At 47.6% G+C, this 16679-nt stretch overlaps 7 protein-coding genes across 7 annotated transcripts; 3 read left to right on the top strand and 4 right to left on the bottom strand.

Moving 5' to 3' along the window:
- Positions 1 to 87: 87 nt before the first annotated feature.
- CTRU02_206777 (gag protein) lies at positions 88 to 1218 on the bottom strand (the record flags this gene model as incomplete). The annotated part of the gene is made up of 1 exon (XM_036732430.1): positions 88 to 1218. The coding sequence occupies one exon, from the start codon at positions 1216 to 1218 to the stop codon at positions 88 to 90; it is 1131 nt and encodes a 376-aa protein (XP_036575906.1).
- A 2451-nt stretch (positions 1219 to 3669) lies between these two features.
- CTRU02_206776 (uncharacterized protein) lies at positions 3670 to 3846 on the bottom strand (the record flags this gene model as incomplete). The annotated part of the gene is made up of 1 exon (XM_070204773.1): positions 3670 to 3846. The coding sequence occupies one exon, from the start codon at positions 3844 to 3846 to the stop codon at positions 3670 to 3672; it is 177 nt and encodes a 58-aa protein (XP_070061877.1).
- Positions 3847 to 4646: 800 nt separating this feature from the next.
- On the top strand, positions 4647 to 6039 carry CTRU02_206775 (uncharacterized protein; the record flags this gene model as incomplete). The annotated part of the gene is made up of 3 exons (XM_036732429.1): positions 4647 to 4715; positions 4787 to 4891; positions 4978 to 6039. 3 exons carry the CDS (start codon positions 4647 to 4649, stop codon positions 6037 to 6039), a joined length of 1236 nt encoding a protein of 411 aa, XP_036575905.1.
- Positions 6040 to 6177: 138 nt separating this feature from the next.
- CTRU02_206774 (transposase) lies at positions 6178 to 7833 on the top strand (the record flags this gene model as incomplete). Its single annotated transcript, XM_070204772.1, has 1 exon — positions 6178 to 7833. The coding sequence occupies one exon, from the start codon at positions 6178 to 6180 to the stop codon at positions 7831 to 7833; it is 1656 nt and encodes a 551-aa protein (XP_070061876.1).
- Positions 7834 to 8955: 1122 nt separating this feature from the next.
- Positions 8956 to 9444, top strand: CTRU02_206773 (uncharacterized protein; the record flags this gene model as incomplete). The annotated part of the gene is made up of 1 exon (XM_036732428.1): positions 8956 to 9444. The coding sequence occupies one exon, from the start codon at positions 8956 to 8958 to the stop codon at positions 9442 to 9444; it is 489 nt and encodes a 162-aa protein (XP_036575904.1).
- Positions 9445 to 9484: 40 nt separating this feature from the next.
- CTRU02_206772 (reverse transcriptase domain protein) lies at positions 9485 to 12793 on the bottom strand (the record flags this gene model as incomplete). The annotated part of the gene is made up of 2 exons (XM_036732427.2): positions 9485 to 10612; positions 10691 to 12793. The coding sequence occupies 2 exons, from the start codon at positions 12791 to 12793 to the stop codon at positions 9485 to 9487; spliced, it is 3231 nt and encodes a 1076-aa protein (XP_036575903.2).
- A 91-nt stretch (positions 12794 to 12884) lies between these two features.
- CTRU02_206771 (reverse transcriptase domain protein) lies at positions 12885 to 15519 on the bottom strand (the record flags this gene model as incomplete). The annotated part of the gene is made up of 2 exons (XM_070204771.1): positions 12885 to 12898; positions 12957 to 15519. 2 exons carry the CDS (start codon positions 15517 to 15519, stop codon positions 12885 to 12887), a joined length of 2577 nt encoding a protein of 858 aa, XP_070061875.1.
- Between the last annotated feature and the right edge of the window lie 1160 nt (positions 15520 to 16679).

The following is a 16679-nucleotide window of genomic DNA, read 5'->3' as shown; positions in this document are numbered from 1 at the left end:
CTCAGTCCGGATCATGAACGCAGAACGGTCACTCGTATACTGCTTCCTCTACGATGCGTTGGCTGACCCCATACACCGACCATACAGTCAGGTCTGCTTCGCTTCCTTCTCGCGTTGTTCACGGATCTTCTTCACGCGGTCCGCGAGGTCGTCATCGGCCTTGAGACGCTCGGTGACCTTCTTCATGATGTCGTTGCTAGGCCTCCATCCTTCATACGCTTCCTCTGGGAAGCAGTAGAAGCAGTTGGCAAGTAGGTGTCGTGGCAGATCACATCCGTGACACGTTGGCATCTCGTTTTGGGTCCGCGAATCGGCGGCCCTATGTCGCTTCTTGGTTGTACTCCGAGGCATGGTCTCCTTGGGTCCTTCTCTTGTTGTGGCAAAGGCACCTCTTGAGGCTCTTGGTCCTGTCGATAGGGTATCTGCGTGGATTCGTATATATCGTCGTACTTCCGCAGAGATCTCGCTGATCGAGGGGTTGTCCGACTCGTGGAACTTCGCCTCGAACGTGGCGTGGAACGCAGAAATAGCGGTCTTCGCAATGACCTTTAGGAAGTCCTCGCTCCACTCGCTGAAGTCCCTTGTCTGGGCAAGGTTGACCTCTTGTCCCTTCAACATTGCGGCCTCCCATTGCTCGAGCCAGTTCTCGATCTCGGCCTTCGTGGTTATTCGCTTTGTAGCCGCTTGCTTGACGGTCTTCTCGTACTCCTCACGCGCGGCGCTCTTTTGTTCATTGTTCGAGATCGAGGCCACGCCCTTCAGCTTGACCATCCAGGCGTGGAGGGTCTCCGTAGGTTTACAGCACGCATTGACGTACTTCTCGGCTGCTGTCGATAGGACCCAGTTGCGGAGCTCTCGTAGAGCAGCCGCTTCACGCTCGTAGATACGGATATCATGGTTGTAGTCGCTCCGGAGCTGTACATACTCCTCACGGTCCTCCTTGACAAGGTCTTGGAGGCGTCTAGCCGTCTCGTTCGATCGAACTTCTTCGATATCTGGTGTCTGTGACACCTCGATGATTGATCCGCGGGTATGTCGCGGTATACCTTTCTTCTTGTAGTCGGAGAAGGCCGGAGGCTCCGGCTTCGGCATCCGCTTCTCGGGGTTTTCGGCGCCGGGATCCACTTGCTCCCAGACGTCCAAGTCGGTGGCTTTACCCTGGAAAACCTTATACCAGGTTGGCCATTGACTGGGGTTGTTGAGGACAATGGATTCCATCTTTGCTTATGTCGTTATTGATTCGGGCTTATCGCGTGGGTTTTGAGGGACGTAAACGGGGTGTTCGTGTGTTTTGCAGTTGATCGGATCTTCGAATAGCTTCGTTTTGCCTGTAGGTAGGCCAATTGGTAGGTAATCAGACTGTTAATTGTTCGAATATTCGTAGGCGCACATTCAGGGGTCAATCGTGATGTGTATTGTGCTTCTTCTTTTCCTAAGACCTGTCCGTATCCCTTACGCGCCTTCTTCCGGCGTGTTCCCTGTGACTAAGCGCACCTAGCGCGGTCCTCGGCCAAACATTCCTCCTAGCGCCTTCCTGGCATCCTAGGCGCTCTGCGTGTGCATCGCTTCCAGCGCCCCTGGCCTACCACCCTTTTTGACAGTTTAAGTCGCCAGTGGCGGCCGAAAGATTTAGTGGGGGTGGTAGTTAGATGCAACGGCGCCCGAAACATTCATTCCTATATAGATAGTAATTTTTCAAGACCATATAGTCTTGAAAGAAATAATAAAAAGTATTATATTATTAAGAGAACGCAGAAACTAGAGAAAATTAAAGTAATTCTTCTTTAAAAAATAAATACTAGAAAAAAGTAGTAAGTATATAAAATTATAAAATAAGAAAGTCTATCTTATTACATAATAGTCACGTGATATACCACGTGATATTAAATCTAGAGTTAATAAATTAAGTAAGGAAAAGGAAAAAGAACATTATAAAAGAAAGGATAATATAGAATAAAGTAGTTTTTATTTTAAAAGTATTTAATAAAAATATAATAGTAAAATATATAATCTATAGAATTACTTTTTCTTAACTCTAACCCTATTTACCTTAACTGATAAGTATGGTATGCCACTTCTTGATATAGTTGGCGTCGATGCTTGCCAACGGTCGTTCTGTATTGCGTTTGCATTTCTTAGCGGCGAGGCAGAAGATGACTATACCTGGGCTTTGGAGCGGGTCAAATCCTTGTATAGTCAGTGCAACGCTAGCCTACCTGCGGTTATCCTCACAGATCGCTGCTTAGCATGCATTAACGCTGTTGCAACCATCTTCCCCTCTTCTGCATCTTTGCTTTGCCTCTAGCATGCGAACAAGGCCGTTCTTCAACATTGTAATCCAGCTTTTGACTCTACTAAGCCAAAGACAGTCAACAATCCTGCAGCGCTCAAATCTTCAACTCAGAGCTGGGAAGAATTCTATAACTCCTGGCATTCGATCATCAGCTCGCCATCTGAGGTGGTTTTTGAGGAGCGCGTTTCCCAGTTTGAGGAACGCTATCTTCTGGACCATCTCGAAGAAGTCGGCTATGTTACGTCCGTTTGGTTGAAACCATACAAGGAGAAGCTAGTGAAAGCCTGGGTCGATCAGCATACCTATTTTGGCAATGTGGCTACTTCGCGAGTTGAGGGTATTCATGCACTACTTAAATCGCACTTGAAACGATCCACATTAGACCTTTTTGAAGCTTGGCGAGCAATGAAGCATGCTTTACTAAATCAGCTATCGGATCTAAAGTCAAATCAAGTTAAACAGCAAATACGGATACCAGTTGAGCTTTCAGGGTCAATGTACGGCGCAGTGCTTGGCTGGGTATCGCATGAAGCCTTGCGCAAAGTAGAAGAGCAACGGAAGCTGCTCACGAAGAAAGACACAAATCCTTCCACAGCCTGTACGGGGACGTTTTCTCGAGTATATGGTCTCCCATGCTTACACAAATTGAAGACTTTACAAGAACAGAATCTTGTTCTTCTACGTGAGCACTTCCATGCACATTGGCATTTGAGGCGTGATGGAGCGCCGCAGCTATTGCTGGAGCCTCGCCAGCGCATAGAGCCCAGGTTGCAATTAGAGAATCCCAGTATTCCCAAATCAAGCACTAGACGAGAGCCTAGCGGGTTCGAAGTTGTTGAAGTTGCTTCACGGGCCCCAAGCAAATGCAGTAGGTGTCATACAGTTGGCCATACTATGACTTCAAAGGCGTGCCCTCTGCGATACACGCATTTATTGCCTGAACCGACACCTACTCCAGATCCAGCTACAGTATCAACTGCGATATTTACCGGGACGACGACAGATACACAAGAACCTCCTTCAAACGCCGTGCAGGACGTACCAGAGTTGGTTCAACCGACTATTGCTATAGTGGTAGAGACCAGTATATCACCACCTCGGGTATTATCACCATTTGCGCATTCGCATTCACCTTCGCTGCCAGGATACGATTCACCTCAGGCGATATACGGACGGTACTGTGCAGCAAGAAGCGCCTGGTACGGTGCTCAACCTCGTGGGAGTGTCAAAACAAACCAGGAGTATCGAAGGGCAATGGGACTTCCGCTACGTTATGACAAAAAGTGTTATGAGTGGTGTCTTGACTATAAGCAGATGAAAGGACGCTGCACTACCTCACACGGGTCAAGGGATTGGACGAAGGAGGAGATGATGGCTTATCTGGACTGGGATAGGGCTGAACACAAACGGGTCGATGAGCTGATTATTGCGGAAGATGGACAAAACCCCTTTAAAAACAGTGAGAGAGGTATGAGCGAAGTCTGGAAACGAGTCGAGCAAGATAAGGCAGAGCAGGAGGCGTTATACGCTGGTAGTAAGCCCGAAGAGTGCATCGTAGTAAAGTCGTAAACTTTCCGGATAAGTTTGATGCAGGCCGTGCCTCTCATTGGCTCATGAGCCCCATATCAGAGTTGCTTAGTCATTTCCACGGGTACCCGTGAAATTTTACACGCACGGGTACCCGTGAACCTATTGGGAGCCCGCCAGTGACACTTAATGACTAATCGTGAACTCGGGGAAAGGATGCCTAAAACCTTATATGCTAATCATGCATTCTGCCTTGCCATGCTTTAGTTTGTGGCGTAGCCATATTTTAGATAACCTTTGTTTCCGGCCTGATAGTAACTATAATATAGCTTTTTAAATTAAAATAAATAATCGTATTATTAATAGCTATCTTAATATATTAAAAGAGGGTATTTTACTTACTAAATTATTAATAAACTCTACTCTAATATTTTTAATAAGCTCTACCCCTATTAGAGTAGAGTTCGTTATCTATAGTATATTAGGATAAACTAATAAGGAAACTAGTTATCTATTAATCTATATATCTATCTTTAGAAGAAGTTTTAGTAGAAGTACTAAGGGAAGTAGCTATCGGCTTTATAGCCGTTTGCCGGTCTGCCTGTTACGTGGGCAGCCTGGGTGCCGGCAGGACTGCTGGCGACGGTTAGACTTCAACCCGGAGTTCCGGAGTTCTGGTGATTCAACATAAACCTTGATCGGAACCCCGCAAAATAAAATCTGGAACGGCTCCCAAAGCTTGTTCCTCTCCCTGTTGTTCTACATTACATCACGATGTCTAATCGTGTTCACCTTTGCGGATACCACCCCCGCTAAGGCTTGAAAAATGTGGCCGCCACGACCAAGCTCAGCCATAGCGATCGAGACACACGAAGGATATCTCGTGGAAGTATGGGTAAGGACTTTGAGGATGACGACAGTCGGGAATTGAGGGGATGTGATTAATAGACACTAATGGGTTTACAGACTTGGTATGCAATTGGCATGGTAATCATTGGTCTTCGCCATGTTGTGCGCCTTCGAACGGTGGGCTTCAGAGGATACCATGGCGATGACTACCTCTCTTTCCTTGTAAGCACATTCACTAGATGTTTTCGATTAAATATGCGACCCATCAAACCTAGCCAGGACTAACCATATCAACCTGACTGACATAGTGCATCCTCTTATACACTGTCGATAGTACAATGGGCTATTTCGCTTACTACGCAGGGGGAAACATCAACGTCAAGCCGCAGCAGGTTGATTCACTCAGTGACGAAGACGTCAGGATCCTCGAGATGGGCAGCAAAATGGAGTTCGTCACATGGTACACCTATCCCGGCTTCGTCTGGGTATTGAAGTTCAGCATCCTCTTTTTCTACCGACGCGTCATGCAGGGCCTAATAAAAGACCGGACAATCAACTTCCTCTTCCTCTTTTGCGGGCTGACCTGGGTAGCGCTCATCGCGACCGTGAGCTCTACATGCAGGCCCTTCCACGACAACTGGACGGTGCGCCCCCTGCCCGGCGAGCACTGCATCTTTCGGGCACAGAACTTTTACGCCCTGGCCGTGCTCAATGTCATCACCGACGCCTTCATTCTAATCATCCCGGCCCCGATGCTCTGGCACCTCCGGGTACCGGTGTGGAAGCGCGTCGGCGTCACCTGCCTTTTATGCGGCGGCCTCTTTGTTATCGCGGCGGCCATCATCCGCGCCGCGTTGACGCTCACGGCAGCGCCGAGCGTCCTCACCATCAACATATGGGGTTACAGGGAGACCGTCATAGCGCTGCTGGCCGTCACGACCCCGGTGTTATGTCCACTGTTCAGGCCGGGGTTCTGGAAGCGAGGGGCGCTCATTTTCAGGCCGGTCGATGCACTGCACCGCGAGGCCGAGGAGGAGCTCGGGGTAATAGAGAGGAGAAGGCGGAGGCTCTTCTCTTCGAAAAGAAAATGGGACTTTGGAAGCAGTCTGAAGACGTCTTACCTGTCGGTCAAGTCGAGCAAGAGGTCCGCCATCATGACCACCACCACAGTGCGCCACGTGGAATCAGATGTTGAGGCCGCTGCTCTACAGACTCGCGCGGAAGGTAATCAGGGCCTAGGTAGTGGTGACGCGAGTAGGGTTCTAGAGAGTGATGCGCGCACTGGGATGGACTTCATTACCGGCTCCTCTCTTCTAACTAGAAGCAAAGAGAATATAAACTTGTCGCGGCCTCAAAATAGTAAAAACTAGAAAATCAAGCACGAATTATCTTATTATTAGTCTAGTATAACGTACATGATAAGCGAGTGAGACAGACAAGCGAGTGAGACAGTAAACCGCGACCGTCGCACCTTGACGCGACCGGCACCTTTTCCTCTACAATAAATCATGGAATCAGCTAGTATTGAAAGAAGGTTACAAATTGCCCTTCAAGCAATGAGAAATGACCCAAAACTTAGTGCTCGGGCCGCAGGTGCACTCTATACAGTCAGTCACGCAACATTAAGCCGGCGACTAAAGGGAATAGTCTCACGACGCGACAGCATGCCTAATTCACGGAATTTATCAGATTTAGAAGAGAAGACAATAGTTGAGTATATTCTCGACCTAGATGCGCGATCATTTCCTCCCCGGCTGAGTGGTGTGGAAGAAATGGCCAATCGACTTCTCGCAGAGCGCGACGCGCCTCCAGTTGGGAAGCGCTGGGCTTCTAATTTCGTCAAGCGACAACCACAGCTTAGGACGCGTTTCTTTCGCAAGTATGACTATAAGAGAGCTCAATGCGAAGATCCAGAGGTGATTCGTGGCTGGTTTTCGCTTGTGAAGAATACAATTGCGAAGTATGGTATTGCTGATGCTGATATCTACAACTTTGATGAGACCGGCTTTATGATGGGCGTTATTGCTTCTGGAATGGTTGTTACAAGTGCTGAAAGGCGTTCAAATACGAAGATGACACAGCCTGGCAATAGGGAATGGGTTACAGTTATCCAGGCTATTAATTCCCAAGGGGAGAGCATCCCGCCATACATCATCGTTGCAGGCCAGTATCACCTCTCAAGCTGGTATACAGAAACCTCTCTTCCGGGCGATTGGGCTATTGCAACGTCTGAAAATGGATGGACAACAAACGAGAGAGGTATTGACTGGATCAGACACTTCGACATTTATACAAAACCACGTACGTCTGGGAAATATCGCCTCCTCGTTGTTGATGGTCATGAAAGTCACCACTCCGCAGCCTTCGAGCTCTTTTGTCAAGAAAACAACATTATTACACTGTGCATGCCGGCTCACTCGTCTCATCTACTTCAACCCTTAGATGTTGGTTGTTTTCAGCCGTTAAAGAATGCCTACGGTCGGCAAATTGAGAATAAGATGCGGCGAGGCACAACCCATATCTCGAAGGAAGATTTCTTTGCAGCATTTCACGAAGCTTTTAAGCAGTCTTTTACGAGGAAAAATATCCAGGGAGGTTTCCGAGGAGCTGGACTTGTCCCTTTGAATGCAGAAAGTGTTCTCTCAAAGCTGGATGTAAAGTTCCGAACGCCAACGCCTGAGGAGGGGGTCCCTCAGACACCAGACCCTTGGATCTCTAGGACGCCGAGCAACCCAAGCGAAGCAAGATCACAGTCTACTTTTATTAAGAGTCGAATCTCACGCCACCGAAGCAGCTCTCCAGCATCAATTTATAGTGCTGTGAGTAAGCTAGCCAGAGGGACAGAAGGACTAGGGCATCGGGTAGCATTACTAGAGTCAGAGGTTCAAATCCTTCGAGAGGAGAATGCAATATTAAGTCGGCGTCGAAGGGCTAAGAAAACACGTCTACAGAAAGGAGGAAGTCTTACTATATCTACTGGAGAGGATATACAGTCGCAAAGAGAGGCAGACACGCAACTACAAGAGGAAACGCGACGGAGTAGTGGTCGCAAAGTGAGGTCTGAGACGACTCATCGTCGGTGTGGCGTATGCGGGAATACAGGCCACAACGCGAGAACATGTCAATTTATTGAGGAAACATCCGAAGAACAGGAATCCGAGTAGTATTAATCAATCTAAGATTTCTTGTTATAGATTTCGATATTATTGTCGCGAAGGTCTGGTTTACTGTCTCACTCGCTTGTCTGTCTCACTCGCTTATCATATACGTTAGCGTAATAAATAAATTAATAGTATACTTTCCTATCTAGGTTTGTCTTAATAATAGATCTCTTAAATTTATAAGATAGTAGGTATACTTAGTTGTCTAGCTAGCCGGGAACTATCGAAGAACCTTTAAGTAGGTACTTTAGTCCTAATCTATATATAAGTCTTTATAATCTTAAGGTAGATTCTAATAAGCGCTCGCAATATATAATAAGTGCTTATTACTAAGGATAAGTACTCGTTATCTTAGCTAGGTGCTTATTATTATATTTTATCTTAACGTAAATTATATAATAGTTCTTCTTTTCCGAGGCTCCCCTATTATCTTAGCCCGTGTCCTATATATGAATGCCCTGCCTTAGCTACTAGCTAGAGTAGGTGTGTTAACTGTTACGGCCAGCTATCTGACAGTAGGGTTCTGCTAACAGAAGGTGCAGTAAGAGACTAACACTGGTTCGTAGAGGTCGTTCTGGTAGATCGTAGGGTTAGGGTAAGGTGATCAGTCTTACACTATGGTAACGAGGTTCTTAGTATTCACAATACTGAGAGGTAAGCTGAAAGTCATTCGAGGATGAATCACAAGTTGATTGCTGAAGAACTATCTAGAAGGCTTAAGCAGATGCTCAAGTCCTGGTCTATATACAAGTCCCGTTTCCCAATGTCTTAGAGAGTCTATAGAGTCGCTCGTCGACTCTATCGACTCTCTTCTGATTGGTCCTTTACAGGAGTCTACAGAGTCGCTCGTCGACTCTGTCGACTCTGTCCTGATTGGTCGATTGTCACGTGACTTGTAACGTAGTTCTTCCTTGCCGAGAGGTTTACCCTTGTTCCCGTGATCCTACGTACATATGTCCTGTCGTAGCCGCCCGACCCAGTGGGTCTGTTAAGTGCATCTGACGGGTCGTAACATCAGGTCTCCCCTCGATGGTCTTGTCCTCAAGGCCAACATAAGTAGGTCGTGGCTTCCCAGGTTGGGGAGTCGTCAATCGTGCTTCCTTGTTTATTCATAATGCTGACATCATGTCAGGTCGCGTTCAAAAATCCAAATCAAAGAACCCTGTGGCTTATAAGGAACTTAGCCAGCTTGTCGATTTGTTCGGGTTCATCATGCCTGTCCCTTGTTCCGGTTGCGCGGCTGCCGGTGTCGACTGCGTCGTTTCCGAAGTTAATTCTTCTCGTTGTTCGCGTTGCGTTGCCGATAAGCATTCTTGCGACATTCACGGTCCTTCCGCGGCTTCCCTCATTCGGGTTCGGCAACAGAAAATAAAAATTGATGATGAGCTTGAGAAAGCTGAAGAAGAGCAGTTAGCTCTTATGGCGAAGATTCTTCGTTTACGAAGGCGTCGCAAGGACATCAATCGTGAGGCGACTGATCTCATTCGATCTGGTTTGCGGCGTGTGGAGGAGGTTGAGAATGAGTATCGTTCCGAGGTTCTTGGTTTGCAGAGTGCTAGCTCGGAAACTATAGGTGCACTTCATTCCCTGGGTGCTATTGGCGTTATAGATTAGTCTGGCGTCGGTTTGGACGACTGGGGTCCAGAGACGTCCTCTAGTGCCAGTATTGTTGGAGTTCTTCCTGAGCGTGTTCCAGGTTCTTAGCTGGTTCCCACGAATCGTCTTCGTGTCCATAGTTTTTCCACTTAATGAAGTATTCTGTTGTTTCGTCATTCCTCCGGTAGTCTAGAATGCGTTCTACTTCGTATTCGGTATCATCTGTTTCCACAATGATGCAGTCTTCGGTGTGTATACCGTCCGGTGCTGGTTCTAATAATGAGACGTGAAAGACTAGGTGACATTTCATTGTTTCCGGTAGTTTCAACTCGTAGTTGACTTCGGAAATTTTCTTCGTGATTTCGAAAGGTCCTAGTTTTTTGAAGTCGAGTTTGTCGCTAGGTCGTTTCGTTTTGATGTTTCGCCGTATGAGGTAGGCGCTACCTCCCTCTTTTAGGGGTAGGCCTCTCACCCTATGTCGGTCGGCGTGTTTCTTCATTCTTTGCCGTACGAATTCGAGTTCTTGGGGTAGTTTTTGTTGGATTTCCTTAAGTTTCTTGATGTCTGCTACTGCTTTTATCGCGGCAGAGCCGGTTCGGGGTTCTCCATAAGCGGTAGGGTTGAATCCATAGTTGAGGAAGAAAGGTGATTCTCGCGTGCTTTCTCCTATTGAACTGTTGTATGCGAACTGTGCGGTTGGTAACAACTTGACCCAGTTGTCCTGGTCGTAGTTCACATAACTCCTTAGGTACGTTTCCAGGATCTGGTTGATTCTTTCCGTTTGTCCGTCGGACTGCGGGTGGAAGGCAGTGCTGAGGCTGTGCTTTGCTCCGAGCTGCGAGATCAGGGATCTCCAGAACTTGGACGTAAAGACTGATCCTCTGTCTGATACTATTTCCTGGGGCAGGCCGTGTTGGCTGACAATGATCCTGAGAAAGGTGTATGCTAAGTCTTCTGCCGTGCTTGATTCCAAGTATGGTATGAAATACGCGTACTTCGTGAATCTATCCACAACTACTAGTATACTGTCGTACTGTACTTTAGTGAGTGGTTCTCTCGATTTTGGTAGTTTGACGATAAAGTCTAGAGAGATTGAGTGCCAGGGTGCTGGTGGTGCTAGCAATGGTTGTAATTCTCCATATGGTTTATGTCTGCTAGGCTTACTTTTTGCGCAGACTTCGCAATCCTTGATTACGTCAGCGACGTCTTTTCTTGTTACTCGCTTGTCGTGGTGTTGTCTAATTCGTTTCTAGGTTTTCGTAACTCCTTGGTGACCGTGAGCGGGTGCGCTGTGTATCTCCCTGATCTGGTCGTGTGTCATTCTTCCAGTCGTGCTGGTCTTGACACGGTCGCCGATCATTAAGAGTTTCGCGGCGGGTACGAGGTCGCCATTGTCTTTTTTGAGGATAACCTGAGTTTCTTCTGGGACTTCGTCCTTGTAATCGGGTCTTCGGCTGAGCGCGTCTGCTCTGCCGTTTTCTGATCCTTTCCTGTAGATGATTCTGAAGTTGAATTCTGAGAGGAATTCTGACCATCTGATTTGTCGTTTGTTGAGCTCTTTCGAAGTGGTGAAGTGTGCCAGATTCTTGTGATCCGTGTACACTTTTACTTCGTACTTTGTTCCTGATAGTTGGGGTCTCCATTCTTTGAATGCGTCGATAATTGCCATAAGTTCCTTATCATGGATCTGGTAATTCAGTTCAGGTCCTTGGAACTTCCTTGAAAAGAATCCACAGGGGTGTAGGACTCCGTTCTCGTCCCTTTGGCCTAGCTGCGCTCCTTCAGCTTCGTTCGAAGCATCCGTTTCGAGCTCGAAGGGCTTCTCAGGGTTCGGAATCTGGATGACGGGTTCCGATGTGACCTTGTCCTTGACTTCTTGGAACGCTTTCTGTTGTTTGTCTGTCCATTCCCAAGGTGCATTTTTCTTAGTGAGTTCGGTAAGAGGCAATATCGTTTTGGAGTAGTCTTTGAGGAATTTTCGGTAGAAGTTGACAAATCCTAAGAAGGATAGTATGTCCTTCGGGTTTTCTGGTGTAGGCCATTCTTGCACAGCCTTGATTTTGTTAGGGGACATCTTGATTACGCCTGGCGTGATTGTGAACCCTAAAAATTCTACTTCCTGTTTGTGAAACAGACTCTTCTCTGGTTCCACAAGTAGCTTCGCTTGTTCGAGTGCTTTGAGAATCTCGTGGACATGCTTCTTGTGTTCTTCCAACGTTTTGGAGAATATAAGGATGTCGTCGAGGTACACAACAACAGACTTGTCCAGATATTCCCGTAGTACTTGGTTGATCATAGTTTGGAATGTAGCCGGTGCGTTGGTGAGTCCAAATGGCATGACTAACGTTTCAAACTGTCCTCTTCTCGTTCGGAAGGCTGTTTTCCACTCATCTCCTTCTGCAATTCGGATAAGGTTGTAGGCTCCTTTAAGGTCCAAGGCTGTGAACCATTGGGCCTCGTAGAGTAGGTCTCTTAGTTCCGATATGAGGGGCAGTGGGTAACAGTCTTTGATCGTAATATCGTTGAGTCGTCGATAATCGACACAAAGTCGTTTCTTCCCGTTCTTCTTTGGTACGAATAGTACGGGGTATCCTGCGGGTGATTTCGAAGGTCTGATGAATCCTTTCGCAAGATTTTCGTCAAGCCATTCGTCTAAGGCTTTCATTTCTTCTTGGTTGAGTGGGTATATTTTGTTAAAGGTGGGTTCGTGTCCTTCCTTAATTTCGATCTTGTGATCCCACTTGCTGTGTTCCGGTAATCCGGTCTCGAGTTCTGGTGCAAAGAGTTTGCTGTAGACCCTGTATTCAACAGGTATCTTTGACATTGGATCTTCCGTGACTTTGTCAATCGTCGTGGCTGCTAGCGTCCTAGTGCCAATGTCTTTTATCCTTAGCATCAGGCGTGGTCTTGCTCTGGTTGCTGCTAGTAATCCGCATGAGGCCTTCGTCGAGTGCTTCTCAGAGGCTGGATTGAATTTTATTCGGCCGGTAACCCAATCGATTTGTGGGTTATGTCTTCGTAGCCATGGAATTCCGAGGATAACGTCGTGGTTTCCTATCTCCGTGATGTCGAGGCTGATAAGCTCCTGATGGCCATGGTAGAGCAAAGGGAGTTGCGCTGTCTCCTGATCAATGCTGCCTCCGCCATACTCGACTTCTTTCCCTTCCACATTCCTTAGTCGGTAAGGGTTTTGCTTCTGATTCCATGGTATTTCTCGCTGTTGCACTATTCGGGGTGCGATAAAGTTTCCTTGGGCTCCTGAGTCTATCAGGACCTGTGTGGTGTATCCGCCCAGGTTTACTGTGATCTTCATTTGTGCGTCGTCGTCGAATGTAGCACATAGGGACTTGCTGGGGGAGCTCGCCATGTGTCCCGGACAAGGCGGCTCTCCTAGTTTTTTGAGTAGAGGGCCTTCTCGCCCTTCTTTCGGTCTCTGCCGAGGTTACTTTCTCTGATTCCTAGACGAGGTGGGCTGGGCGTCTCGCCGTCCTGTCCTTGCTTGTCTAGTTCTTGTTGTCGGAATCTCCAACTTTCGCTTTTTGGAATGTAGTGGAGTTTGCATAGGTCTTCCCTGCAATTCCACCAGACTCCCGTGAAGTGGTTCACACACTTCTGAGGGTATTCGACGCTGGGTCGTAGGAATGCTATTCCATTGTTGTTGGTTTTCCATTCTCCGGGTTCTCCCCGTACTTCCCAATATAAGAGTTCTTGTTCCTCATGGGCTCTGCGGATTCGCAGTTCTTCTTTTCTTTTGGGGTATAGTTCGTTTTCTGCTTTCTTTGAGAGATGGTAGGCGCAGTGATCGAAGATGCAGTAGATCCATGCTATCTCCTTGTGTTCTCTGTGCTGTGTCGTAATCCTGGGATCGTCTTCCAAGAATATTTCTTCATCCCGGGTTTGTGTGATTGTTGTAGGGATTTTGTTATGATATTCTTCTGCATGGAAGGCGATCTGTTGGCAGTCGTCTTGGGGGTCGATGTATTTGTATTCTAGTACTTCCTTAATTTTTTCCATTCTGTCGAGATGGTGTTCTTCTTCTGCGTCTTCCGGGTCGGTATCGTCTATCGACGTTCCTTGTGGACGTACTTCCGCCGAGGGTGGTCCGTCTACGACGTCTTCAGCCCATTCCGAGATGGGTTGAGGAGTAGCGCGGGTTCTTTGTGGCAATTCAAAGGTCGAGTCGCTGGCTACCGTGGTATATGGTGAGCTCCATCGTTGGCTTAGGTTGTCCTTTGCTTGGTATACTCGGGTCTGGGTGCTGGCGTCCCTGAATTGTTGTTGTCTCAGCATTTCATCCAATTGCTCGGTGGCTTTGCGGGCGTATTTGCTGGCTACCGCGAGGGTTCGTTCCGTCTTTCCATCGTTTTGGGGTCGGTAGACAAATTGGGTTGCTTTGTACTTGAGTTGATACTGTCCTCGGGTGTTTCCGCGTAGTGCGATGCGGCGGTCTCGGGTTTTCCGCATGTGTTGGAGGGTGTCTCCAACTTCGCTGTTGTTTCGAATTTGCATCGTGTAGTTGATGGCGTCTTGTATCCGTTTGATGGCTGTCTCGTTTTCTTCTTCGAGTTTCCTGGCTTCTTCTTCTGAGAGACTTTCCGGGGTGTTTACTTCATTCGTCTGTCGATAGTTGGCGAGGCGTGGGATGTCCCATAAGAGTCCCGGTTGGTACACAATGCTACCATCTTGGAAGGCGTTGTTGAGTTCCGCGGCCTTCTTCGCTTGTTCCCAGTCGTCGAGTGGCTCTTGTCGCTGCTTAGTGTAATCCGGTCCACCGGTGTATCGGTCTATCACAGCAATGGCCTTGGGTATGTTGGTGGTGTCGTATCCCGATCGTCCTGCTGGGTTTTGAGGGTACCATCCACTATTCTCTTTTGCATGCCTGTGCGTAGTGCAATCATTGTCATAGCAGGCTGTCCATCCCTTTTCTTCGTGGCTAGGGATTTTGGTTGCAGCGTTGGCTTGCTTAGGGGTTGCCGTAAGTTTCTTAGGCTGTATGCAGTGTCTGGCCATGTGTCCTGGCTTGTCGCAGTTGTAGCATTTGAATTCTCTGCGTCTGGGTTTGTCTTTTTGCGCGACGCTCAGGTCCATGGGTCCACTGTGTTGTCCATGTGCGGTGCTCTGCTGATTGTTGTTCCTGTTGTTCTGGTTTTTGTTGTTGAACTTGTGTTGAGGTTGCCATTGGTATTTCTTTCCTAAGTTGGCTGTTTGACGTTTTTCTCCTTTTTCCTTGCGTCGTTCAAACAGTCGGTTGTCAATCTTAATGGCGTATTCGACATAATCAAGGAAGCTAGGTGGCGTGTCCACTTTGGCCATTTCGTCCTTGACGTCGTCCTTGAGACCCTGGTAGAAAGCGAAGACTTTGCTTTCGTCGGTCATGTCGAGTCTGGCTGCGAGTCGTCGAAATTCTGCGGCGTACATTGTAGCTGATTTGTTTTGTCGTAGGCTCGCCAGTTCTCTTTCTGCTTGTCTTTTCTCATCGGGGTCTAAGAAGAGAGATTGAAGGGCTTTAACATATCCACTGAAGCTGAAAAAGATGTCCTTCACTTCTTGACTGTATCTCTCGATAGGGGTGTCCAGCCATTCTTGTTGGAGGGGTTCGAACCAAGCGAGGGCCTTCCCTCTCAAGAAGGTGGCGGCGTGGACGACACGTTCGGTATCGTTCTGGAACGTGTTGATGTGGAAGGCTTGGTAGGTCCGTATCTGTACCAAGTATCCTTTGAGCTGTCCAGGGGTTCCGTCGAAGGTGGTAGGGGTGTTGAGCTTAAGGCGTTCTCTTCCTTCGACAGGAGCTGATATGACGTTCGCGGCAGCTCGAAGGGTTGTGACTTCCTTCTCTAGTTCTTTGGTGCGGCGGGCTTGTTCCTGTAGCTCCTTGAGGGCTTTGACGTTCTGGTTGAACAGGTTTTTCATTTCCCTGAGCTCGTTGTTGTTCCGCTCAAGTTGCCGCTTAAGTTCTTCATTGTCGTCATCGCTATCGGATTCCTCCTTCATTTCCTGGTCTTGAATCTCTTGGGCCAGATTCTGGGGAATACGTCTCTCGGACGTGGACGAGGTTCCAGGAGTAGGGTTTTCGGTAGTTCCGTGCGAAGACATCTTGTCTTATACTGTTCGTTAGTCTCAAAGGGCAACTTACTGAACAGGAGCAATCAAAGTGTTACGGCCAGCTATCTGACAGTAGGGTTCTGCTAACAGAAGGTGCAGTAAGAGACTAACACTGGTTCGTAGAGGTCGTTCTGGTAGATCGTAGGGTTAGGGTAAGGTGATCAGTCTTACACTATGGTAACGAGGTTCTTAGTATTCACAATACTGAGAGGTAAGCTGAAAGTCATTCGAGGATGAATCACAAGTTGATTGCTGAAGAACTATCTAGAAGGCTTAAGCAGATGCTCAAGTCCTGGTCTATATACAAGTCCCGTTTCCCAATGTCTTAGAGAGTCTATAGAGTCGCTCGTCGACTCTATCGACTCTCTTCTGATTGGTCCTTTACAGGAGTCTACAGAGTCGCTCGTCGACTCGGTCGACTCTGTCCTGATTGGTCGATTGTCACGTGACTTGTAACGTAGTTCTTCCTTGCCGAGAGGTTTACCCTTGTTCCCGTGATCCTACGTACATATGTCCTGTCGTAGCCGCCCGACCCAGTGGGTCTGTTAAGTGCATCTGACGGGTCGTAACATTAACCCTCTGTTAGGCATAACGAACGGGTCGCAATATATGGCGATGGGTTAGGTAGAAAATGTCTACTACTTCTTGGCAGCAGCGCAGGCGGATTCACCTTGACGACTGCGGCTTACATTAGGGTATATTTTATTAATCACGAGTATTATGGGGACGATGGCGAGCTGATGCTAAATACCGTGACTGGAATCATTATAGGTGCTACCGGGTCTATAACCATCGCGCCTACAGCTAGTAGATTTAGTACCTAGTCAAAACTTTTGTGTGTGCGTTTTCGGGTGTAGCTTAGAGCTGATGTCTCTAGTAAACTATGTCTAACGAGAGCTATAAGTTTTGATGGAAGTCCTAGCTGGCCCGGTAAGAGCGGAACTAGAGGTCTACCTCCTTATCCTCCTAGCAACGGGATACCCGTACATGTTTATAAAGTATGCCTTCACGGGCTATCTCTATAGCACAGTCTCCAAAATTACTAGCACGTATTTGTATTTAGCTAATAAAGAAATTCCTAGCGTTATTTGAAATAGGCCGTTATGGAAGCGACTTTGTCAAAGGTGAAGGAGGTTTCTCTTTGACTTTTA

Source organism: Colletotrichum truncatum (genome assembly GCF_014235925.2).
Source record: "Colletotrichum truncatum strain CMES1059 chromosome Unknown Contig_0003, whole genome shotgun sequence".
Taxonomy (NCBI): Eukaryota; Fungi; Ascomycota; class Sordariomycetes; order Glomerellales; family Glomerellaceae; genus Colletotrichum; species Colletotrichum truncatum.
This window is presented reverse-complemented; position numbering and strand designations above follow the sequence as displayed.